At 42.1% G+C, this 26,163-nt stretch overlaps 1 protein-coding gene across 1 annotated transcript in view; it reads right to left on the bottom strand.

Annotated features, from left to right (window-relative positions):
• Positions 1 to 26,163, bottom strand: part of ARHGEF26 (Rho guanine nucleotide exchange factor 26) — a 134,089-nt gene that overhangs the window by 33,344 nt on the left and 74,582 nt on the right. Inside the window, exons 8-11 of the mRNA XM_043875473.1 lie at positions 25,758 to 25,887; positions 22,271 to 22,345; positions 10,102 to 10,191; positions 4,680 to 4,834 (exon numbers count right to left, since the gene is read on the bottom strand). Coding sequence (XP_043731408.1) covers positions 4,680 to 4,834; positions 10,102 to 10,191; positions 22,271 to 22,345; positions 25,758 to 25,887 — 450 coding nt within the window. The remainder of the gene's footprint in view (positions 1 to 4,679; positions 4,835 to 10,101; positions 10,192 to 22,270; positions 22,346 to 25,757; positions 25,888 to 26,163) is intronic.

Genomic DNA, 26,163 nt, shown 5'->3' with positions numbered 1-26,163 from the left:
ACCGTGATGACATTCAGGAGCGAATGAAAAATGGCATTGTGCGTGTGTGCTAAATTGCCTCAGTCATGTCTGTCTCTTTGCAACCCCATGAACTGTAGCCCCCCAGGTACCTCTGTCCATGGATTCTCCAGGCAAGAACACTGGAGTGGGTTGCTATGCCCTCCTCCAAGAGATCGTCCTGACCCAGGGATTGAACCTGAGTCTCTGATGTCTCCTGCATTAGCAGGTGGGTTCTTTACCACTAGCGCCACCTGGGAAGCTCATGAAAAATGGCATCAATGTTAAAAAAACAAGCAAATATGTTCCAGAACTGGCTAAAACATTACAGCACACTTCTTCATTCTATGTTTAAGTGAGGCAGTGGGATGGGCCAAGCAGCACAGGAGACTGAACTCCGGTCTCAAAAATATGCTGAAACCTAAACTCCTGGTTCTGTGCACGTGCCCTGATTTGGAAATCAGGTCTTTGCAGATGAAATCGGCTAAGATGAGACCATTCTGGATTAGAGTGGGCCTGGAACCCAGTAGCTGGTGTTCTTACAAGGAGAGGGAGACTTTAAGACACACAGGAGAGAAGAAAGCCAGTTGAAGGTGAAGGCAGAGATTGGAGCCACGAGCCCAGGGAGCCACCAGGAGCAGAGGTAAGGAAGGATTCGCTCCTGGATCCTTCGGAGGTGTGTGGCCCTGCCGGCCTCCTGATTTCAGAATGTTGCCGGCATGACCGTGAGAGACTAAACGCCTATTTTAAGCCACCCAGTTTATGGTACTTTATTACAGCAGCTGTGGAAACTATTACAGGGAGGAAGACTTTGTTTTAGCTTCAGAAGAAACTGGAAAGGAAGGCCTAAGGCAGATAGAAGGCAATGAATGAGACCGGCAAGACCATTACAAATTGTGTTTGGGGAGTCTGGCCCAAACACTTAGGTCTTGAATTCAGTTTTTATATTTCAAAACTGAGGGCAACGGTACTTAATCTGTAAAGTTGCACATGGGGGTGTAGTCTGTGCACTGTCAAGGGTAATTATAAATATGCTATTGCGAGGCACAAATTAGATATTACATATATTTCTGTAGATTATTCAGTAATCTATGAACACACCATGGCAACCCCTTCCTCTTTTATGATAATACCACTGCTGCTGCCGTGTCAAGTCTGATAGACCTGTACACATTCATTCCCCTGAAGGCAAAGCTGGTTGACAGTCTGCCATCATTCTAGCACAGGGATTCTCAACTGGGAGACACATGACAACGTCTAGAGACGCTTTTGGTTGTCAGAGTACGAAGGAGGTCCTGCTAGCAAGCAGTAGGCAGAGGCCAGGGAGGCTGCTAAAACATCCTACACAGAATACAGCACCCCGCCCCCCCACAACAAAGAACTGTCCAGCCTCAACTGTGCTTCTAGAACTCTGCTCTGGAAGCACCCGATGGCCTGCAGCCAAGCTTCAGGGACCAAGGATACACTTTCTCATCCACAGCAGTCAAGCTGATCGCATATTCTCCTGAAATGTGACACAAAATTATTATCACTATTAATACGGTGACTCACAAGTAGCCCAGAGCTAATGGAAGCTTAAGTCCTTCTTGATATCCTAACAAAGAGTGAGAATTCCTGTCCTAGAAGCAGCTAGTGACCATGCCGCTCTGAAGGCACCAGCGGGGATACACATACACACACCGCAGGGCCCAGGCGTCCACACACCCCGCCCACCGGCGTAAACCCTCTGCCAGGCGGGACTGGAGGAGGAACAGCAGCTGTCCTCCCCAACAGTCCCTCCCAGGAGCCGGGGAGCCTCCCTGAAGCTGAGCAACCCCTGGAGACCCAGCAGTGGAGCTCCCGGACTGAACCCTGGAATTAGATATTCAGCAGTGGGTGGCTGGAGCAGGCCCTTGGCGCTGGCACAGGTAGTCAGGTTATCTTTTATCTGGACCTTGTAGCCAAGCCTGAAATATTGCCTCTTCCAAGCTGCTGTATCTTCTCTGTGGCTGCCTCTGGCATGCGAAGCATTTGTAGTTGCCTCCTTGTAGCTATAATGTAAATACGGCTGTGCATACTGGACATTTTTAACCAAGCTTGTTTATCAAGCCTCTGTGGTCTGCTCATCCCCCTCGCCACATATTCAGGTCATAAACAACTTGAACCTCCAGTGCTATTCTTGGAGTCAAGAGCACCTTGAAAATAGGATCAGCTAATTGCTAAAGGCAAGAAAACCCCAGTTTTGGTAAAGGCACAGTCAGGTACTCAGGGTTGCCCTCTCTGCTGAAGCTGTATGATTTTCTTTTACTGACAAAGAAGTTCAAACATACCTAAGGAAATAAATGTGGGACAGCACGCAGTGCAACATTAAATGGCAAAGTCTCCCTTGGAGGGCAGAGCACACTGCTAAGTAGAACAGCACATATGTTAATCCTAACTTTGAGAAGTCTGTATTTATTGGGTTCTAGGCAAGTTCAAGGATAAAAGTTGTGCCATACTCGTTTAAATACCCGGAATGTTTCCACCACCATAATCAAAACTACATTTACATTTAAAACTGGCTTGGTACTGTCAATGTATCTTTTATCATCAAAATCAAAAGTTTAGTTAAAGCTTTTGGTCCATTGAGACAGAGCAAATATTCCAACAGATGGAAAATGTTAAAAGTCAAGAATTCTGGCATTTGAAGATTCATATATAATTACCCTCCTCTAAAAGCAAAACATCATGAAGAAAGCCAAAGAAACATGCTATCTCATAGGAAACCAACAACAAAACACAAAAATACAAAAATTACAATTCCTCTCCAATCTGTAAAACAAAATTTACTGAGCTACTTGAACTTTTTAAACCTCCCCAGATAATAGAGATAATTTCTTCTTGAAGTTATGGGAACACTATTTTCCTAAGTATGAAAAATAATCATCAGCATCTTAATGTATTCATCACAGACACATGGCTTTTCAGGGCAGACCACACAAAATTTTCATGTCACGTTGACAACGAAGCGGCTGAGGTAATTCATAATACAGTCTGATTTGAAGGAGCAGAAAGAAAAGCTCAACCTCTGTTTCAGTTTGAAAAAGGAGAATTCAAATAAATATTTCATAGTAACTTGGACATTGAATTTATATATTCATAGAAGCCTGTGTCCATGACTGCCTTTGGGCAGTAGTGTGTAGCGTCAGTCACTCCGCTGTGTCCGACTCTTTGCGACCCCACAGACTATAGCCCACCAGGATCCTCTGTCCTTGGGGCTTCTCTGGTGGTTCAGATGGTAAAGAATCTGCCTGCAATGCAGGAGACCCAGGTTCTATGCCTGGGCCGGGGAGATCCCCTGGAGAAGGGAATGGCAACCTACTCCCATATTCTTGCCTGGAGAATTCCGTGATTGCCTTTATCTTGTCTAAATCGTACCCTGTGAACTAACAATTGCTATTCCTATCATACGCCATCAAGTCAGCCTACCTTTTTCACCTTCACACACGGAAACAAAAAACCCACAGATTTATATTTTAATTCTAAGCTCATATTCTGAGAAAGATAGACTGTTTACAGAGAAATAGCAAGAAGATCTTTTATAATCCTATCTATGTAGAGTACATTTAATAAAGAATGCTCCCCAGGGCTTCCCTAGTGCATCAGTGGTAAAGAATCCACCTGCCATTGCAGAAGATAATGGGTTCGATCCCTGGTCTGGGAATATCTGACATTTCAAGAAGCCACTAAGCCCGTGGGCTACACCTACTGAGCCTGTGCTCTAGAGCCTGGGAACCATAACTTCTGAGCCCTCACGCTGCGACTACTGAAGCCCGCGTGCCCCAGAGCCCTGCCCTGCAAGAAGAGAAGCCACCGCAAGGAGAAGCCCGCACACGGCAACTGGAGAGTAGCTCTCATTGGCCACAACTGGAGGAAAGCCTGTGCAGCCGTGAAGACCCAGCATAGCACAAATAAAGTTAAAAAAAAAAAAGAAATGCTCCCTAGAGAAAGGCAGCGCTAAGGGCTAAGCAGAGTGTGTGTGTGTGTGTGTGTTTTGAGTGGGGACAGTTAGAACAAATATCAGAAAAAAAGGCTTGTACACTAGTCCTCCTGGAAGTTTCCCTAGAGTAGGACCTGCCTACACAACCAGAAGTCTAAACTAAGAAGAAAAAACACTCTGCCACCCAGGAGACTGACTTTCTTCCCCGAAGAGGGGAGTACTGGACTACTGCTAACGTCCTCCCCATCACAGGGAAACTTTTTTGGACTAACCATTTTTAAGAACACTGGATTTTTAAATTAAGCCACAGGAAGCACTCGAGTTGCACTTCAGCTTGTTCTCAATCAGAGCGACGTTTATCTGTTTCACACAAAGGTCCTACAGCAGAAGTGTGAAAAACGCTGACGGAGAATAATACCATTGCCTCCCTAGGGATGTCAAGAGAATCCAAGGGCATAAACGTGTGAAATGCTTAGCACAGAGGTTTGCAGGCTATCAAAGCTCAGCAGTGGTTGGTGGGAATGATGATGCCCATAACAATTCGAATCTTTGCTGCAGAGGTAATTTAAAGAAAATGAAGCGCAGATGTTCGTATGATTTGCTGTGAAGAAATGTCACACTTAACATCTCAGAAGCTTTTAAAAGATGATCACCTCCAATAGTTGCTTGCACCACAGAATTTTAAAACTGGATGTGCAGAGGGCAATGCCACAAAAAGGCTCACCTCTTCTTCTTGGTGATGATGAGCACATCGTTAAACAGGAAGAAGTAGACTAGCTGTCGGGACGTCCTTTTCGAGAAAAGCACCGTGTCTTCCACGTACGCCGTCAGCTCGCCTCTTTTTACCAGCCACCGGGAAGAGGAGACCAGAGGGAAAGGCTGCAAAGAGAGAAACGCTCAGTACCCAAAGCCAAAGTCACGTCTTTTTAGGATCACCGAAAGCAAAGTTTACAACTTACATTCAAACAAATGATACGCCGTTATTCTATAATAGTTCATGTAATAGGTACATAATGGTAAAAACGTAATTAAAGGAGAACACATTCTTCAAGAGAAAACCAAAAGGAGCCAAAAGAAATCATGTATTTCTATTTTCCAATAGAAAAAAACTGTTAATATTAACTTGTCTATATAAAGACTAAAACTCAGTCAGAAAATGTTACTAGGTCAACCAAAAATTGTTACCCTCCCATTAACTCTCAACTTTTTGAAAAAGAAGACTGATAAGGAGTCACTTAAAACTGAAAAACCTCAAAATGAAATCTATTGGTATCAACTGTAGCCATTTCAGATACCACAAATCAGAATCCAAATATACCAAAAAACATTGATAACTGTACTTAAAAAGAGACAAACATAAAATAAGAGATAAAGGTCTGCATTCAATTCATGAATTAAAAAGATTTTATTCAAAAGGAAAGAAAAAAAAAAATCCCTGCAAATGTATGTTATGTCTATAGATTATCTACTTAGCTGTATTCTGGAGAACACCTATTCTTGAAAGTTTATGGTAGTTTCCCTCATGGAAGTTAGTCCCTGAAAGCATCGTGCCACTTTCTGGTTGTGAAAATGAACTTCTTCCAGAATAATCCACCTTAATCTCACAGAAAAGGCTATATTCAAGGAATTACATATTGCCTTTTCTTTATTCAGTTTACAGTTTCCAACTGGAAAACTCTCAAAACCTCAGAATAATCCTTACCCTTGAGAGTTCCTTTTTTTAAAAATTACCAGAAATGCTTACTGCCAAAAATCTGATTTAAAACACGACATCCATAATATAAGCAAAAGTTCTTGGACACACAAAAGATAACTCTAGTAAGTGTGGTGCAACCAAATGTCATCCATTTCAGAGAATAATGATTAAAAATAGCCAGAGGAAATTGAGGATATAAGGGAGGAAATTCAAAGGCTAAGAAACGATTTCATTTTTTTTTTTTTAAATTTATAAAGAACATTTCTAAGACGTCTGCTCACAAACACATACTTTTTGGTTGGCCAAAAAGTTCCTTCAGTTTTTAAGTAAAAAATAAAAGACACATTTTTCATTTTCATCAAGAACTTTACTGAACAGAATATCTACCATTTTGTTCTACTATCATCTGCCATTTTTCAGGCAACTTCATAATTTCATCTTCCCAAAACTTTTAATCTTTTCAGCCAAAGAACTGTTTCAAGTGCCTTTTACAGTCTTCCAGAGAATTGAAATTTTTTTCCATTAAGAGAATTTTGTAAAGAATGAAATAGAATTCAAAGGTGCCATGTCTGGTGAATATGGCAGATGAATCAGAACCTCCCAGCCAAGCTCCAACAGTTTTTGCCTGGTTATCAAAGAAACAGGCGGTCTTGCGTTCTCCTGATGAAAGAGTATGCGCTTTCTGTTGACTAACTCTGGGCGCTTTGTGTAAGTGCAGCTTTCAGTTGGTCTAACTGGGAGCAGGACTTGTTGGAATTAATCCTTTGGTTTTCTGGAAGAAGTGCATGAGAGAGGTGAGCCAATCCAACCCCATCATATACATAACATCACCTTCTTTGAATGAAGACCAGCCTTTGGTATAGTTGGTGGTGGTTCCTTTCATTTGTCCAGTGATCTCTTCCATTCCACATTATGCATAGTATTCACTGTTCATCGCCCATCACAAAAATGGGACATTTTCATTATGTTTAAGTACAGAATTTCATGGGGAAAGATGGTCAAGAAGGTTTTTTTCATTTTAACTTATGTGGAACCCAAACATCAAAGCAATTAGTGTAATCAAGCTGCTGTAAATGATTTTCAATGCTTGATTTGGATATTTTGCATATGTCTGCTATCCCCTATGTGGTGTAGCATTGAGTGTTCTCAATTAATGTCTTGATTTGATCACTATCAATTTCAACTGGTCTACCATCCAGCAAGAAACTCACAAACCACATCTGATATATTCAATCAGTCACAGCACCTTCTCCATATACCACACAAACCTTTTTTTTTCTTTTTTTTGCATTTTAGTCATGCTTTTACCTTTCCTGAAATAATAAGGCATAATATGCAAAAAACGCTGCTTTTTCTTCTATCTTCAATACTAAAATGGCTACACAAAAATTCATCAATTTTGATAAGTTTTTTTTTTTTCTAAATGCACACTGATGTGACTGCTGTCACACATCTAACAAACTTGTTCTGAGTTAAGTTAAAGACAACTAAGCATTATTAGAGCTATCTTACGGAAAAAAATAAACAAATGTTTTGGCCAATCCATATTTTCCTGAAGATTTAACAAAGGAAGATGAAAGACTATGGCTGATCTTAACATTTCAAATGTGTCTAATAAAAGAGTTCATATAGTTATCAGCCTCCAAAGTCAAATCAGTCTGTGGCTGAGACTTAAAAGGTGACAGAGAGGTTACTTCAATAATTTAGGAGGACCCCCACCAGCAAACACGAGAGGTCACAAATAATCAGAGTCAGGTTAGGTCCTGCCACAGGACCATAACTACAAGATAGCACTGAAACTGTGCCATAGATTATATAGGATGAATCAAGGAGAGTATTACGTACCTGCCACCCTACGCCTATTCTTAGTTTAGAAGACAAGGGGAAAAAACCCTTGTTCTCGAAATAGATTGAATTTTTGTTTTACTTTTTAGATTAAGTTTTGTGAACACTTCATAATCCACTAGGCAAAAATAAATTTCTAATGTATATCTAAAATTGACAGTGGCTTTCTCCAAAGAAGACATAGAGACGGCCAACAAGCACATGAAGAGATGCTCAACATCACTAATCATTAGAGAAATGCAAATCAAAACTACGAGAAGGACCTCCGTGGCGGTCCAGTGGACAGGAATCCATCTGCCAATGCAGGGGACACAGGTTCAATCCCTGATCTGGGGAGATCCCACACGCCGGGGAACAGCTGAGCCCACACACAGCTACTGGGCTTGTGCTCTAGAGCCTGCGAGCTGCAACCCCTGATGCTAAGCCCGCGGGGGCCAACTACTGAGCTTGTCTGCCACAGCTACGAAAGCCCACACTCCCGGCGCCTGTGATCTGCGACAAGAGAAGCCACGCAAACGAGAAGCCCATGCACTGCAGTCAAGACTGGCTCCCACACTGCAACCACAGAAAGCTCGCACACGGCAATGAAGACCCAGAGCAGTCAGAGAGAGACAAAGAAAGAAAAAACTACAGTGAGGTATCACTCACACTGCTCAGAATGGCCATCAGCAACATTTATACAAACAACAAATGCTGGAAAGGGTGTACGGGAAAGAGAATCCTTCTACACTGTTGGTGGGAAGGTAGATTGGTACAGCCACTATGGAGAACAGTGTGGAGGTTCCTTAAAAAATAAAAATAGATCTGTCATATGAACCAGTAATCCCATTTTCAGGCATATACCCTGAAGAAACCATAATTTGAAAAGATGCATGCACCCTGATGTTCACTGCAGCATTACTGATGATAGCCAGGACATGGAAGAAACCTAAATGTCCATCGACCAAAGAACGGATAAAGAATATGTGGTACATATCTGCAATGGAATATTAATCAGCCAAAAATAGGAATGAAATAGTGCCATTTACAGAAACAGGGATGAGCCTAGAGGCTGTCATACAGGGTGAAATAAGTCAGAAAGAGAAAAACAAATACTGTATAATATCACTTATATGTGGAATCTAGAAAAATGGTAGAGATGAACTTATTTGCAAAGCAGGAATACAGACACAGACATAGAGAACAAACTTACAGTTACCAAGGGTTGAAGGGAGAGTGGGATGAACTGGGAGACTGAGGTTGACATATATACACTGCTATGCATAAAATTGATAACTAGTGTGAATCTACTGTATAGCACAGGGAACTCTATTCAGTACTCAATGACAGGAAGAGGGCATTATAACAGAAGTGTGTGTGTTGTTTTTAGCGAGTACTCATCATCTTCTAAGAAAAATCATGGGTCATGTTTCTGCATTTAAAATGTTACAGTCAGGATGTCATAGCGGAATAGTTTACACTGATCTGCAAGTCAGGATATCTAGACCCTAGCCCTGATTCTGCCACCATAAGCCAAATGACCCTATTAGTGATTAATTATTCTCTGGGCTGTATTTTCCTCATTTATAAAATAAAAGGGTGTATCAGTGACCCTCGAACCATACGACACAGTAGAGAGTTATCTGCATAGAGCCATCATCACTCTAGTTCCACAGCTCAAATGCGGAACCCGTTCACTATGAAAAAATATGACCAGTGACTTTAAGCTGCTTAATTAAATTCAAGAGGCATAAAAAGAAATAAAATCACAACCATGACCACTCACATCCATTAAGGATTCAACTGTGAGCCACAAAGGACTTGACAATGGCCTAGCCTGGCCACGGTCATTTCCTTGTTCATCCTGTCACGTGGCCCTGGGCAGTAAGGGACACGCAGCAACATGCAGCACATAGGCACAAAAAGAATTACGTAAGAAAAACAAACGTGAAAAGAATAATCCACTAATTACCCTTTTTGCCAACTGGGAAAGGAGTCCCCTCATTTGATTGAGGAGAAATGCCCTAGTCCAGCTCATGGGATACCACTGTTTTGCCGGACACTTTGGCTCAGACAGTAAAGAATCTGCCTACAATGGAGGAGACCCAGGTTCGATCCCTGGGTTGGGAAGATCCCCTGCAGAAGGGAATGGCCACCCACTCCAGTAGGCTTGCCTGGAAAATTCCACAGACAGAGCGGCCTGCTGGGCTACAGTCCACATAGCCCATGGAATAAAGAGTTGGCCACAACGGAGCAACTAACACTTTCACTTTTATTTTTTTTGGAGAATACAAAAGCAATCTCCTTTCCAGTCTAAAAATTCTGTCATTTTACTATGTCTCCTCAAGTTTGGTCTCTTCCTCGGAGGAAAAAAAAAAGTTCTAGTTAGATAATACCTAACTCAGTGGTTTAGGGAAAGGTCACTTTATCTGGGATAAGCAAGAGCAGAATTACCCACAACAAAGAATCTGCTGCTCCGCCTGCCAGCCTCTGTGTAATCCATTTACAGCCCTGCTTTGACAAGCAAATTCCTCCACACTCTGCTACTCTCCACTATCTCCCTATTCACTGAAGATCTCAGCAAAAGCAGTAATAAATCTGTTTATGAAGAAGTACGAGAGAGTACCTTAATTTTAAATTCCAGCTGGGAGTTAATTGTGTACATCATTTCCGTCCTTTCCATCTTCCGGGCTCCTTCATTACAGAGTCGCACCAACTGCAAACAAGAAAAATCAGGGAGGGTTAAGAGGTGAAGGAGAGAAACCTCACTATCAAATGCAGATCGTGCAGGAAATAATTAGCACATTGGAAAACTCCAGACAGTTCAAGAATCTCCAGCTTCACACAGTCGAGACTCTGTACCCAGTTGGAAGTGGTGTCATTAGGGTGTGCAGACAGAGGAAGAATGCCCTGAGAGTTTTCAGGGACAGACGTCCTCGTGTTATGCGTGTTACTATATGACACGCTTCACATACACCGAGGCAGGTTCACCGCGTGGTCCAACCTGTCCGTTCTGCCCCCGCTCCTCGCCTTCACCCATGGGAGCCCCACCAAGCCCAGGGCAATTCAAATCAGAGGAGCCTGAGGGCAGAATACCAGACTTCAAAGGCAAATTCTCAGCTGAATGCTACGCTCAAAGCATGTGACGGGTAACCTAGATGCTGGAAGAGGACAGCCTTCCGCTGGAACCTAACAGTCAGTGATTCTTCAAGCTGAGGGGAATGCAGCTTAATTAGCACTACTGAATTATCCACAAATAGATGGACTAATAGTCCTTGGATGAGGCTGTGATACTGTGATTTATAATAAAACAGATATTTTGTCTTCTATCCACTGTTTCTGGCACATGGCTCCTAAAACCCTTGTAATTTCCTATATAAGAGCCTTGGGGGCATCTTTGGCTATAATTTAGTATTGTTGCCAGTTCCCAAAATAGCTCCAGGACATAAAAGTGAACCAGGTATCTTCTGTTATTCATAACAAGCCCCTTTCAACCTTGTCTGAATTTATATTAATGAGGCGATTTTCGGAAAGCTCCTAAAGATGGGGTTGGTTGCCAGGGGAACCATTCAAATAATTAGAGAAAAGACTGGAACTTTCAGGCCTACCACCTGACCTGCAGGGAGGGAAGAAGGGCTAGATATGACTTGATCACTACTGAGCAGTGGTTTAATAAATCATGCCCATGTAAAGAAGCCTCCAGAAAAACTGCTGAATTCTGGAATGGGAGGATTTCCAGGTTGGTAAGAAGACGACATCTCAAACTCTGAGGATAGGACATCCGGAGCTTGGGACCCTTCTGGACCTCACCCTATCTCTTCCTTTGGCTGCTCACTCATATTCTTTAGCATCCTTTGTAACAAACCACCAATCTAGTAAGTAAACTGTTTTCCTGAGTTCTATGAGCCCCTCGAGCAAATTAATCAAACCTAAGCAGGGGGCGGGTGGTGGAAACTTCCCATTTATAGCCAGTGGGTCAGAAGCACATGTAACAACCTGGACTCATGAAGAGTAACCAGAGTGAAGTCTGGGGTGTGGCCTGGGGGGCCTGAGCCCTTATCCTGTGGGATGCGCTATCTCCAGGCGGAGTGAAAACTGAATTGAATAGAGGAGGCCACACGGGCTTCCCAGGTGGCACTAGCAGTAAAGAACCGGCCTGCCAATGCAGGCAGACATAAGAGACACGCGTTGGATCCTTGAGTCGGGAAGATCCCCTGGAGGAGGGCACGGCAACCCACCCCAGTATTCTCGCCTGGAGAATCCATGGACAGAGGAGCCTGGTGGGCCACACAGTCCATGGGCCACACAGTTGGACACGACGGAAGTGATTTAGCACGCACACATGCGCAATGCCACCGAGCTGGGAGGGCAGAGTTGCTCAGTGTGGGGAAAACCCGCACACATTTGGTGACCACAAGTGTCAGAAGTGAAGCGTTCTGTGGGTAGAGTATTGTGCACAGAGGATCCACCCAAGAGCCACAAGAAATTTTGTATTGTTAATTTCTCATTAACTGAAAAATCTGTAAAACATGCCCATAACAAGGATCATTGGCCATAAAGACAGTGTGATTGTTAAAAACAGAAGCTAGAAATTCTGATTAGATTTACTTTAATATTGGTGCTTTATTAAGTAGCTCCTACTCTAAAAATAAATGCTAACACATAAGTAAACAAAACAGGCCATAAAAGGCTCTGACCTAATCCTACAAAGGCTCTGACCTAATCCTACTTCACCGAGGTAACTGGAAACAAGATGGGTTATACACTTCCTCTTTTTTTCCCATGATTATATGAACATATAAATACATATAATGTGTAAAAATTATTTTATTTTTGTAAATGGATCCCCCAATGCTTGTCTGGGACTTAATTTTTCCCCTTCACAATATTTCTCCTTATAAATATAACATTCACTGAAAAACAAGTTTATTTTGTACCCGGTATGTGTCAGATGCTAGGGTTGCAACATTTAAGAGATCTACAGTCCCTATTGTCATAAAAGAAGGGCAGACACAATAATCAGAGACTGAAGTCTTAAGGAAAAAACAGAGGGGCAGGGGTCCAGGGAGGAAGAAGGTGGGGAGAGAGTAGGGGGCCTCTCCTTAGAGTTCCTCTGAGCTGCGCTGAAGGAACAAAGGTAGTTGTAGCACGCAATCGAGGGGCAGCGTTGGCCCGGGCAGAGCGAACACCGGAAGCAGACTGCTGTGTGCCTGAGGAAGTAAGATCCCGACACAGGAAAATGGCACAAGGGGAAACTGAAGGGCCAGGCCAGGGTCAAAGCACACAGGCTCTTTTGGCATGTGGGTTGTGTTCTAAGTGCAAAGAGAAGCCACCCGCAGGCTTTCAGCAAAGCAGTGGCAGGATGCAACATACGCTGTGAGCACATGTGCTTTCACAGCATACCTGTTCCATCCCCAACTGACGGACGCTTGGACGATTTCCAATCACTTGACGGATTTTCTGGGCTTAAAGGGTATGCCTATCTTCAGTTCCAGCATATCTTTAGGCCCCAGTGGTATGAAGAGTTTACTGATGCAGGGACTGGTGGTCCACCTGATCAAAGCTAGGAGCTTCCCTGGTGGTCCAAAGAATCTGCCTTCCAATGCAGGGGACACAGGTCCAACCCCTGATCAGTCAACTAAGGCCCTACATGCCTTGGGGCATCTAGAGTGCCCGCTCACAGTAACTATTGAGCACGCACACACCACAACTAGAGATGTCCATGTGCTGCAATGAGCAAAGCCTGCACAGTTCATAGTATCTCCTTAATGCTGTGACCTCCAGAAAAACTTGTTCAGTCTTTATAAGTTCAAATCTGATCATGAAACTCCTCAGTTTGAAATCTTTAAAAGGCTCTTTGAAGCTTCCAGAATTAAATCTCACCAAGATGAGGCTCTGGCACCTACCTACCCGACCCTACTTCTCCTATCTGGGGCCTCAGTGCTACTGAATTTCCGCCAAAGGTCCTCCCCTCTGCCACGTCCTTCACACTTCTGATGTGTTTCCCTCCACCTGAATGCCCTTCACCCGACTCTGTCCAACTGACTCCTTCTTATCTAGATTTATACCACTCTGTTTGTCTTTCAGGTCTCATCTTGGGTATTACTTTTCTTAAAAGACTGGAGAACAGAGACTGAAATGTCCATATCTGCTAGTTAAGTGCCTGGCCCAGTGCCCAAGACACAAGGAACACTCAGCAAATAGCAAATGATAATGTATAAACTTTAGGAATTCTTAAAGAGATGGGAATACCAGATCACCTTACCTGCCTCCTGAAAAACCTGTATGCAGGTCAAGAAGCAACCGTTAGAACTGGACATGGAACAACAGACTGGTTCCAAATCAGGAAAGCAGTACGTCAAGGCTGTATATTCTCACCCTGCTTATTTAACTTATATGCAGAATACATCATGTGAAATTCCAGGCTGGATGAAGCACAAGCTGGAATCAAGATTGCAGGGAGAAATATCAATACCTCAGATATGCAGATAATAGCACCCTAATGGCAGAAAGCGAAGAGGAACTAAAGAACCTCTTAATAAAGGTGAAAAAAGAGAATGAAAAAGCTGGCTTGAAACTCAACATTCAAAAAACTAAGATTATGGCATCTAGTCCCATCACTTCATGGCGAATAGATGGGGAAAAAGTGAAAACAGCAACAGACTTACTTTATTTTCTTGGACTCCAAAATCACTGCAGATGGTGACTGCAGCCATGAAATGAAAAGACACTCGCTCCTTGGAAGAAAAGCTATGACAAACCTAGACAGTGTATTAAAAGCAGAAACATCACTTTGCTGACAAAGGTCCATCTAGTCAAAGCTATACTTTTTCCAGTATCATGTACAGATGTGAGAGTTGCACCATAAAGAAGGCTGAGCGCCAAAGAATTGATGTTTTTGAACTGTGATGCTGGAGAAGACTCTTGAGAGTCCCTTGGACTCCAAGGAGATCCAACCAGTCCATCCTAAAGGAGATCAGTCCTGAATATTCATCAGAAGGACTGATGCTAAAGGTGAAGCTCCAATACTTTGGCCACCTGATGCAAAGAGCTGACTCATTGGAAAAGTCCGTGATGCTGGGAGGGATTGGGGGCAGGAGGACAAGGGGCAACAGAGGATGAGATGGTTGGATGGCATCATCAACTCAACGGACATGAGTCTGAGCAAACTCTTGGAGACAGTGAAGGACAGGAAGCCCGGCGTGCTGCAGTCCATGGGGTCGCAAAGAGTAGGACACAACTGAACAACAATGTACAAGCCGCTTTCAGAGATCATTTCCAAGTACTTTAAAAAGGGGGGGGGAGACATATAGACCAATGGAACAAGATAGAAAGCCCAGAGATAAACCCAGGCATCTATGGGCACCCTACCTTTGACAAAGGAGGCAAGAATATAAAATGGGGGAAAGACAGTCTCTTCAATAAGTGGTGCTGGGGAAACTGGACAGCTACGTATAGAACAATGTACACTTCCTAACCTTATACACAAAGATAAACTCAAAATGAATTAAGACTTAAATATAAGACCAGAAACTATAAAACTTTTAGAGAAAAACACAGGCAGAACAATGTATAACATAAATCATAGCAAGATCCTCTATGACCCACCTCCTAGAATGCTGAAAATAAAAACAAAAATAGACAAGTGGGACCTAATTAGGCTTAAAAGCTTTTGCACAGGAAGGAAAACTACAAACAAGGTGAAAAGACAACCCTTAGAATGGGAAAAAACTAGCAAATGAAATAACTGACAAAGGATTGATTTCCAAAATATATAAGCAGCTCCTTCAACTGAATACCAGAGAAACTCTATCAAAAAAATGGGCAGAAGACCTAAACAGACATTTCTCCAGAGAAGACTTACAAATGGCTAACAAACATATGAAAAGATGCTCAACATCAAGTGCAAATCAAAACTACAAAGAGGTATCACCTCATGCCAGTCAGAACAGCCATCATCAAAGAGTCTACAAACAATAAATGCTGGAGAGGGTGTGGAGAAAAGGGAACCATTTTGCAATGTTGGTGGGAATGGAAATTGATACAGCCACTATGGAACACAGTATGGCGATTCCTCAAAAAACTGGGAGTAGAACTATCATATGATCCAGCAATCCCACTACTGGGCATATACCCTGAGGAAACCAAAATTGAAAAAGGCACATGTACCCTAATGTCCACTGCATAACTATTTATATAATAGCTAATACATGGTAGCCACCTAGATATCCAACATCAGATAAATGGATAAAGAATTTGGTACATGTAGACAATAGAATATTCCTTAGCCATAAAAAATGAATCCATTTGAGTCAGTTCTAATGAGGTAGAAGAACCTACAGCCTATTATACGGAATGAAGTAAGTGAGAAAAACTAATATCGTAATATATTACTCACATATACGGAATCTAGAAAGACAGTACTGACCAACCTATTCACAGGGCAACAGTGGAGATACAGTCATAGAGAACAGATTTACGGACGTGGGTCGGGAGGAGGAAGGTGAGGGTAGGACAGATGGAGAGAGTGACAGAGAAGCATACACCCTACTGTGTATAAAATAGGTAACCAATGGGAATTTGCTCTATGACTCAAGGAACTCAAACCAGGGCTTTGTAACAACCTAGAGGGGTGAGAAAGGATGCTTGGTGGGAGGGAATTTAAAGGGGGCGGGGGCATGTGTGTACCTACGGCTGACGCATGTTGATGGATGGCAGAGGCCCACACGATATTGTGAAGCAATTTTCCTTCAATTAAAGACAAATAAGTTTGGGGATAAAAAAGGTGGGGGGACAAACTCATTGGAAAAGACCTTGATGCCGGGGAAGACTGAGGGCAAAAGGAGAAGAGAGCGGCAGGGGATGAGGTGGTTAGATAGCATCACCAACTTGATGGACACGAATGTGAGCCACCTCCCGGAGATGATGGAGGACAGCGGAGCCTGAAGTGACAGTCCACGGGGTCGAAAAGAGTTGAACATGACTCAGTGACTCAACAACAACTGGCTGCTGGCTTCTGCATTGGGCAGTGCAACTCTACAAGTGTCCTCAGTATCACTGAGCAAGAAACTACACCGCTGTTCTTCTGCTGGGAAGTCAACGGCCCTGAGAAGAGGACAGCTCTAGAATTTCTCATTAGAAAATGGTCTCATATACCTATGTAGTATATTCTCGTGATCAATGTTCCTCTTCCTCAAAGTACAAGGATAAATGTTAATTTTATATTCTTCAGGTGCGAAATGGTGGCAAACTAATAATGAAAAATTTTCCAAAAGGTAAAAAAAAGTAAAAAATAGAAGGGGAGGGTGGGGGGGGGGGACAATTCCTTTATCCCATTTTAAAATGAAAGGGAAAATGGAAAATAAATTCATCATCTTTATTTCCTAAACTTCCAAATACCAAGTTCATCAGCCACCACTTCTGAAGGCATATGAAAAACAAAAACGTTCCCCAAGGAATGGTATCCTCAGTGGACTCTGTGTAGTGACTATTTTAAGGGACAAGCACTAATTTGGATATGTGTGCTCTCGTATTTTCCGTAAAATCAGCCTCTGCATATTGAAACTGTGCCTTCCTTCAACATCTGTCAAAGCTTTATTAAATTTAGTTCACTAAATTTTTTGCTTTAGGCAAAACTTATGTGTGGGGAAAAAACCTCAATCTCTCTAATGAAGTATAAATAAAAACAAAATATTTTCAATTTGTCAAATTCACAAAGATGAAAAGAATATTAGATGCTGGGGGGAAGATACTTAGAAATACTTCCGGTTGTCATGGACACGGGGACAATTTTTCTTACAGGTACTTGGGGGCACTTAAAACATACCAAGCTTTCCCCACCAATAAACCCACTTCTGGAAACTTTACAACAGAAATCATCAGAGGAGCACAGCCATTTATGCAAGGCCATGCAGCACTATTTAGAACAGTAAATGAAATGGGCACCGCATGAATCCATGTTTAAACGTACATTTACATTCACTGGAAGCACACACACAAAAAAATAAAATGACAACAGCCATTACCTTCAACAAGACTACTAATACATTTTGTTTTCTCTCATTTCAAACTTTCAAATTTTCTGTAATGGACACTTCTGACTTTTAAAAATGTACCTTTGTAAACTTTACACACATTCTTTCAGAGCAATACTTAAATAGTGAAAAAAAACAAAACAAAACATAAATTCCTCCCTGCCACACCCCCGTCTCTTCACCATCAGCAACCACAGTTGAAAGCTTGAGTGTGATACTAAATACTACTTCTGACACAAATATGTATATAAACGCACTTGATTATCTAGATGTCATTATGCTATTTCTTCTGTTCTGCAACTTCATGTTCTTCACTTAATACAGCTTAGAGATCTTTTCGTGTTAACAGCTATCTACCTCTTTGTAAACAGCTGAAGCGGTAAGTTACAGGAAAAGATTCAAGAGGACTTGGCTCTTCTGCCACTAGCAGAAGAGCTCAGAACTTAATACTATCTCCAAATAGAAGTAGAATTTTTATGAGGTGTAAGTTAAAGCAGTTATTCTCTTTCTGTGGGAGAATAAATAGAAGGCAAGAGCAGGGGAGATTTCATTGGCATCAGAAACCATCTCTTGACCACCATTCCTTAGACACAGACAGCTCTGCATCAGCTGAACTATCAGGTTCCCAGGAAATTTCCCTCCTCCCAGCTCCACCTCCCTCAAAGGAGCAGAAAATCAGAAAGTACATACATGTTTCACTTGATAGAAACATCCTGTTTTCAGACTAAGTTAATAAGTCTCTCCAACTGCCCCAATTCAGAAAAATTGTCATCATCATTTCATCAATACACACGAACAATTTCGCTGAAGTATTATTTGCACTAGGCAAATACATTTCATTAGCATTTTGATCACCAAAAAACACATTACTCATTTTTCCCCAAGAATGAGTAATGATTTAGAGAGACTTGCCCAAGGGCCCTAGGTGGAATCTGCTTCTAAAAATTTGGGTCTCAACACACCAAATTCACTGTAACATAAGTATTGGGAACTCTCAGTTTCTCTCATTTCAGAAAGAGCAAGCAAGTGAAAGTCTGCATTTTGATTTCGAACCATAAACGCTCTGTGTAGCATAATCTTTTGGTTAAGAATACTGACGTTGTTTTCCCATCTATAAAAACCCACCGGTAACCTGCACAAATAAAAAGAAGATGAATCCTTGAGCTGGCGGTACTGATGACCTCAGTTTCCTACATCTAGAGACTGAGGTTATAATCCTGACGTCCGTGACTCCTACGCAAGAGAGAAAAACGCTGTCCTAGGGAAAACACTTGCTTAGGTCACTGAAACAGCAAATCTTCACAGATGGTCTTTCACGTAGTAAGTACCAAGGTACTGCATGCTTAGTTGCTTCAGTCATTTCTGACTGTGCGACCCCACGGACTGCAGCCCACCAGCTCCTCTGTCTATGGGATTCTCCAGGCAAGAATACTGGAGTGGGTCCTCATGCTCTCCTCCAGGGGATCTTCCCAACCCGGGAATCAAGCCCACGTTTGTTAAGTCTCTTGCACTGGCAGGCGGGTTCTTTACCACTACCATCACCTGGGAAGCCCTGTATCAAGGTAAGGCAATTAATTTTTGCCAGCCTGCCCTAAAAGCACCAGTGCCAAATCAAGTGAAACAGCGATGCCTAAAGGAACATAGCAGTCTATTCAAACTGGGACGTAAAAGTCTCGAAAAAATTAGGTATCATTCCTAATTCAAATCAATCACTACTACCTTCCTCCTTTTTCTGTGTGAAGTTTTTTCTAGCTTCTCAGTTACAACCAAACAGAATCTGACAATCTCTTTCATATCCAAGACTCAACTTCTCCAAGTAGCTTCTCCTACGGATGCCCCCATCCACTACAGGATTTGGGGTCCTGGAGGAGAGACCCACGGGCAGCAGGATCGTAGGCAACTTCATACCTGTCAGGCTAAGTTTCTTCACTTAGTGTTTTGCAAAGTGGGATATGTGTATCTCCTTCTCTGATGGAGCAAGAGATGCATTCAAGCGGTTGGCAGATCACTATATTCTAAATGTTCACATCCTCCCAAAATACATATTGAAATCTTAACTCCCAAAGACGATGGTACTAGGAAGTGGGGACCTTTGGGAGTTGCTCAGAAGTCATGGGATCGAGCCCTCATGAATGGGGTTGTGCTTTATACAAAAAGTCCCAAAGAGCCGCCTTGCTCCCTTCTGCCTTGTCAAGGCTGCAAGAAGTCTGCAACCTGGCTGGAAGAGGGATCCCAGTCAACTCTGCTGGTTCCCTGATCTCAGACTTCCAGCCTCCAGAACTGAGAAAAAAATTTGCTGTTTATAAGCCAATCAGTCTGTGGTACTTTGTTCTAGCAGCCCAAATGGGCTAAGACACAGATAAACTAATTTTTAGTATAAAAATGTTAGAAAAATGAACAACTAGCTTATAAAACTCATGATTTTGTAGTAATTATTGGCAAGGATGAGGATAAATAAAAAATGGAGTCAGTTTAAAGTTGACTGAGGGACTTCCCTGATGGTCCAGTGGTGGAGTCTGTCTTTGCCTTCCAAAGCATGGGGTGCGGATTCAATCCTTGGTCAGGGAACTAAGATCCCACAAGCCTTGGGGTCAAGAACCCCAAACATAAAAAAGAAGCAATAATGTAACAAATTCAATAAAAACTTTAAAAATGGTCCACATAAAAATATTTAAAAAATAAAGTTGAAACAATAAAATTCAACATAAAGTTCAATTGATAAAGTTGATTGAAAGAAACAGTGCTTCATAGTCAAGTATCACAAAGATGCACAAAACTCGAGGCAGCTTAGAGATGCTTAGGATGTTTCTGTGATCATGAGCTTTGCTCTCCTGGGTCTAGCTCATCTCATATCCTCACTGATTCTCAAACCTTCAGCTGCATTTTCTCAGCGAACTATTCCTGTTAGCATTTAAACATACCCACAATTTTCTAACCTTTAAACAAAAGAAGACCCTCCCTCACTTCCCTTTCAACTCATTTTACCCTCAGAGCCCAGCGGTTGAAACGGCTACACTCACTGGCCGCACAGTCTCACCCTCCACACGCGCCAATCTGGCTTCCACACCTACCCCACAAGGACACAACTCACCTGATAATAAATATACCCAGTGCATGCAGCGATCATTATCTCCCTTTGTCTTTCCAGAGCAACCAGCGGGGCTGCCCTTCATTCCACCAAATTACACGCCATTTGCCAGACCATTAGAGGGCTCCCCTGATAGCTCAGTTGGTAAAGAATCTGCCTGCAATGCAGGAGACCCCCAGTTCAATTCTTGGATCAGGAAGATCCACCAGAGAAGGGACAGGCTACCCACTCCAGTATTCTTGGGCTTCCCTTGTGGCTCAGCTGGTAAAGAATCCGCCTGCAATGCGGGAGACCTGGGTTCCATCCCTGGGTTGGGAAGATGCCCTGGAGAAGGGAAAGGCTACCCACTCCAGAATTCTGGCCTGGAGAACTCCACGGACTATACAGTCTTACTCTTCTTACTTCTTACTCTTCTTACTCTACACACTCCTGGGTACTTTTTACCCACTTTCCCAGCTTCAAAAATCATGCCCATACTGATGATCCACAAACCAATGTCTCCTCCTCCAGGACCCCAAATCCTGTAGTGGATGGGGGCATCTGTAGGAGAAGCTACTTGGAGAAGTTGAGTCTTGGATATGAAAGAGATTGTCAGATTCTATTTGGTTGTAACCGAGAAGCTAGAAAAAAATTCACACAGAAAAAGGAGGAAGGTAGTAGTGATTGATTTGAATTAGGAATGATACATGTCTCCAGTTCAAGTCTCTCCACTGAGCTCCTGACTTGGATATTCTATAGGAATCTCAATTCCAACACACACACGATGGAATCGTCAGCTTCTCCCTATGCTCATACTGTGGAAGTAAGAGTATCCATCTAGTTGCCCGAGACAGGGACGATTTTCCTTGGCTCATGTCCATAAATATACCCACCCAAGTCATCTCCACGCCTACCTCCCCAATGTTGTAGGTTTGCTTCTTTGCCTTCTAGTATCATATCAGTATAGGCTCTGGTCATCTGTAACCTAAGCAACTGTAAAGGCTTCATCACTGGGGCCCATGCTCACTGCCAACTTCACAGCACATGAATTTGTAGCTCCCACAGCATCCTAGGATAAGGTTCACAATTCCTTAACATGGGTCCTCTGCGCTCTCTCTCCTGGACTGGGCTTTAGTCACGTGAAGAACATTCTAGTTCAAATTCTACAAACAAGTCTTTGGGTCTTTGCATGTTCCTGAAACACCCCTCCCCAGTCCCTGGCTCAAAGCTGCTCTTGCTCCAGGTTCCAGCTTCAACATTTCTATGTTCTTCCTCTCATGTCACTCACCATCCTTTATTGTAACTCTTATTTCATGTCTGCCTTCCCCTTTGTACAGCACATTCCATGAGGGCAGTAACCACACGTGTCTTACTCATCCTCACATTTTCAGGGGCTGGCATTGTCCCTGGCACTGTAGTGGATATGCAATAAATGTTTCTTGAATGAGAGAATGAATAAACAGCTATTCAGACACCAAAAGAAAATGAGATCTCTAAAGGCCCTTAAGACTGTCTGAAATAGTAAAAATACCAATTTCACTTGAGTATAGGAAACATAATTTTGTTTTTCAACTACTTAAAGAATGGTGCACAAATGGCTGTGAGAATCAACCAGTTTTTAGCATCAAATCCAGACAGGTTCTCTTCTGAGGGATCTGAGTGTTTTATTGTCTGATAAGCTACTCAACAGTTACCTTGCTCACTTCCTTTAAGGCTCTTTTGCAGACTTCATATTTCGGAGAGTCCTTAGGTGTCTTTTGACAGATAGTCTGCAATGAAATAAAAGAAGAGCAAAATCAGCTGATTTATTCTATTAAGTAAAATAAAACCAATGTCCAGCCATATACTCTTACTCATAGCAAACTTAACAATGCTGAAGACAATACTATGGATGAGTATAAAGATGACATTAAAATAGTAAATAGTCTTTAAAGGCATAGAATCCATGTTCATCCAGAGGATGATTTAATAAGAGGATAGACTTCAGAGGTGGGTGAATCTGGTTTCTAATTCTAGATCTGCTCCTTATGAGCTATTCGACCTTGGGCAAGTCACCTTCCCTTATAAGCTTCTATAAGCCTCAGTTTCCTCATCTGTAAAATTGAGATAAAGCCACCTATAAAGCCACAAGGCTGTTAAAAAAGTTAAATGATAATGCATGGGAAGTTCTTTATGAATAACCTGCATACAGTAGGTCTCCAATCAATGACAAAATTACTTCAATGATCCCTGTTATCATCATCATTATTACAGGTTATTACATTTGCAGATGATATCATGTGAAGAAAAAGGTCAAGAAAAAATGGCTGCTGGGTTTTTTCTTGATATGCTTATATTGCAATTTTTGTGATGGTAAAATTGAGTTCAAAAATTGTCAACTGAAGACATAATGAATTATACATAACTTTTGAAACTATATCCATTCAAAGCCAACAGAACCATTTCAATTGTTGAAAATGTTAACCTCAATTAACAAGTGTAACTAAATCTCCAAATGAAGTAAAATTGAAGAGATCATGTTTTAAGTACATTGAGATTCTGCCCAGTGGCCCAATTCTCACACATGGGCCACAGATGAGGGCAACAGGTATCCAGCGGAAGGGGAAGACACCAGAAACTAGCAAACACCAGAAACTACCTTACACGCAGAGGAACACCAAGCCTGTGAATCTCAAAGTCAGGTGTCAGGAATGCTGTGTGTGACATGTAAGAAGCACAGACCGGACCACTGGTGGTTTTATATTAATGTACTCAAAATTTTTTCGACTATGACCCCACTGTAAGAAATATTTTTACACTGCAACTAGTACACATGCACACAAAATGAAAGTTTTTTATGAAATAATATTTAATCACATTATGAACAATGTATATATCATATACTGTGTGTTCTACTCTATATTCATTTTCTAAAAACACTACTCATCATTCAAAAGTCAATTTCATGACCCACTAATGAGTACAAAAGCAGTTTGAAAAATATTAGTTTTTATTTCTGGGAGAAGGCCATAGTTTCTTTTGTACACTTTAATTTTATGTAAAATTTTGCACACACTAGGGAAGAATGACTACAGCTTAATCTACAATCTCAAAAGAGTCTCTGACCCCAAAAAGTATCATTTCTTTTTAGAGTCTGTGTGATACACATGATAAATATTGATACAAAAAATCAGAGCTAGATTTGCAAAACTGCAAGTTTCCCAATATTAACAAGGAGAGAAGTCCCTAAATCACACAAGATGGACAAGGATGGGTGCAAAGGTAGTAGACTGAGGTGACCTAGGAGAGCAGCAAGTGCTGTGAGTTCTGAAAAGACAGCTGAACCTCAACACTGTGCGGCTGGGCCAAGAAAGTGACCACAATCCCACCCTTTTACTAATTTCTAAATTTCACTGCTTCTTTGAACTTATAATGGAATAGAGAAAATGGAATTTATTTTGTAATCTTAGACAATCTTAATTTTTGCTATATTTTTATCCTGTATTTTGACTTATAAAAAGCAAGCATGTCAAAGCTGACATTATATTATCATCCAAATTTAAAGCAGAACTATGCCAAGATATTTTAACTTGATCAGAAAGATACTCTTTGAACTACCATATGATCTAGCAATCCCACTCCTGGGCATATACACGGAAAAAAACAAAAACTCTAATTCAGAAAGATGCACGCGACCTGATACTCCGAGCAGCACTGTTCACAATAGCTAAGATACGGGAGCAGCCGGAATGCCCATCAACAGACAACTGATTTAAGGTGCGGTTCGTATGTGTAATGGAGTACTAGACATAAAAAGGACGAAATCACGCCATTTGCAGCAACATGAATAGACCTAGAGATTATCACACTAAGTGAAGGAAGTCTGACAGAGAAAGATAAATACCATATGATATCACATATGTGGAATCCAAAAAAACAATACAAATGAACCTAAAGATAAAAGAAAAAACTCACAGACGCAGAAAACTTAAAGTTACCAAAGGAGAGAGGAAAGCAGGGGACGGATAAATCAGGAGTTTGGGATTAACAGATACAAACTACTACATATAAAACAGATAAGGAACAACGAGTTACTGTATGAAAAAGTAAATATCTTCTAATAACCTATAATGGAAAATAATCTGAAAAAATATATATACATATGGTATATCTGAATCACCTTGCTATACACCTGAAACTAACACAATATCAAAAATCAACTATAGGTCAATTTTATTTAAAAAAAAAAAAAGGAAAAGGCGCTTGTGGGCACACCAGCCGGATGGGAGGCACATCAGTCACCCCTTTCTCCTGCGGCTGCCGCGGCGGTTCGGGCCCAGCCAGTGTGCAGCCGTCCGGGGCCACCGCCTGGCGGTCCTCCCCGCCGTGCTCCCCGCCGGCCCGCCTCTGCTCTCCCCGCAGTCACGGCCTGCACTGCTCACAAGCAAGTACGTGTTTTCTTCATGAATGCTCCCTGCGATAAGATCAGATGTCTGGATTTTCCTCACTCACTCTGAGCAATGCAAACGAGGGCAGGTTTATGCCTTGTGATGCTGCAGAGACTCTTCCCATGTGAAATGGGAGCCCTTTGGCAACTTGGGGCATCCCAGGTGGCACCGGCAGTAAAGAAGCTGTCTCCCAATGCAAGAAGAGACGCGGGTTCAATCCCCGGGTCGGCAAGATCCCCTGGAGGAGGGCATGGCAACCCACTCCAGTTCTCTTAGCTGGAAAACCCCACGAACAGAGGAGCCTGGTGGGCTACCGTCCGAGGGGTTGCAAAGAGTCGAACATGACTAAAGCAAGTGAGCACACATGTAGCAGCTTGGAAGATGACAGAGAAAGGGATCCTAGTGACCCAACAAGGAGACTGAGGCCCAGAGAGGTGAAGTGACAGGCCAAGGTCTCACGCCTGGCGTTTCAGCCGCAAAGGAATTCAGGACTCCGGACCTCAAAGTCAATGTTCTTCCCATTTCAGAAAATGTTAAGTGAGGGTTGTAATCTAACTTCTTTAGAGCGACCACACAAGCCTAAAGTGAAGACAGTTTCCCATGTGGGACTTTCTAGCCAAACAGCACCTTCTCACTGAATTGGGAAATGTTATAGAAGGGATATAGTTTAAGCAGAAGAAGAATAATTTTCTTAATCAGATTTGTTGCAGCAACAGCTATCCGCAGAGGAAGAAGACACCAGGTCACATCTTACGTCCATCAGCAGGGGCAGGCGGGTCACCCTCTGCATGGGGAGAATGAGGAAGGAGATCATGGGGAGGTTCCTGCAGTCTTCATGGGACTCGATTCGGGACAGAACTTCCTTGAAAGATGGGTTGGTGGCTCTGAGGGAAAACAAAAAGACAGAACTTCAAAGTATTTCCTCTTTAAGTTAAGAGGCAAGTCAAAATGTATTATAAAACACTGTGATAAACGTATAGATTATCAATGATTTTTAAATATATAAACAACATAAACACATAATAGGTGGACATGGATGGCTTCGTCTCTTGACAGTCAAGACTGAATATAAGTTTAAGGTAGTAATAAGAATAATAAGATGAAAATATAGGTGCCAGAAATTTTTAGAAGTAGAAAGTAAACAAATGAAGAAAGCAGTG

This window comes from Cervus elaphus, chromosome 19, assembly GCF_910594005.1.
Source record: "Cervus elaphus chromosome 19, mCerEla1.1, whole genome shotgun sequence".
Lineage (NCBI taxonomy): Eukaryota > Metazoa > Chordata > Mammalia > Artiodactyla > Cervidae > Cervus > Cervus elaphus.
This window is presented reverse-complemented; position numbering and strand designations above follow the sequence as displayed.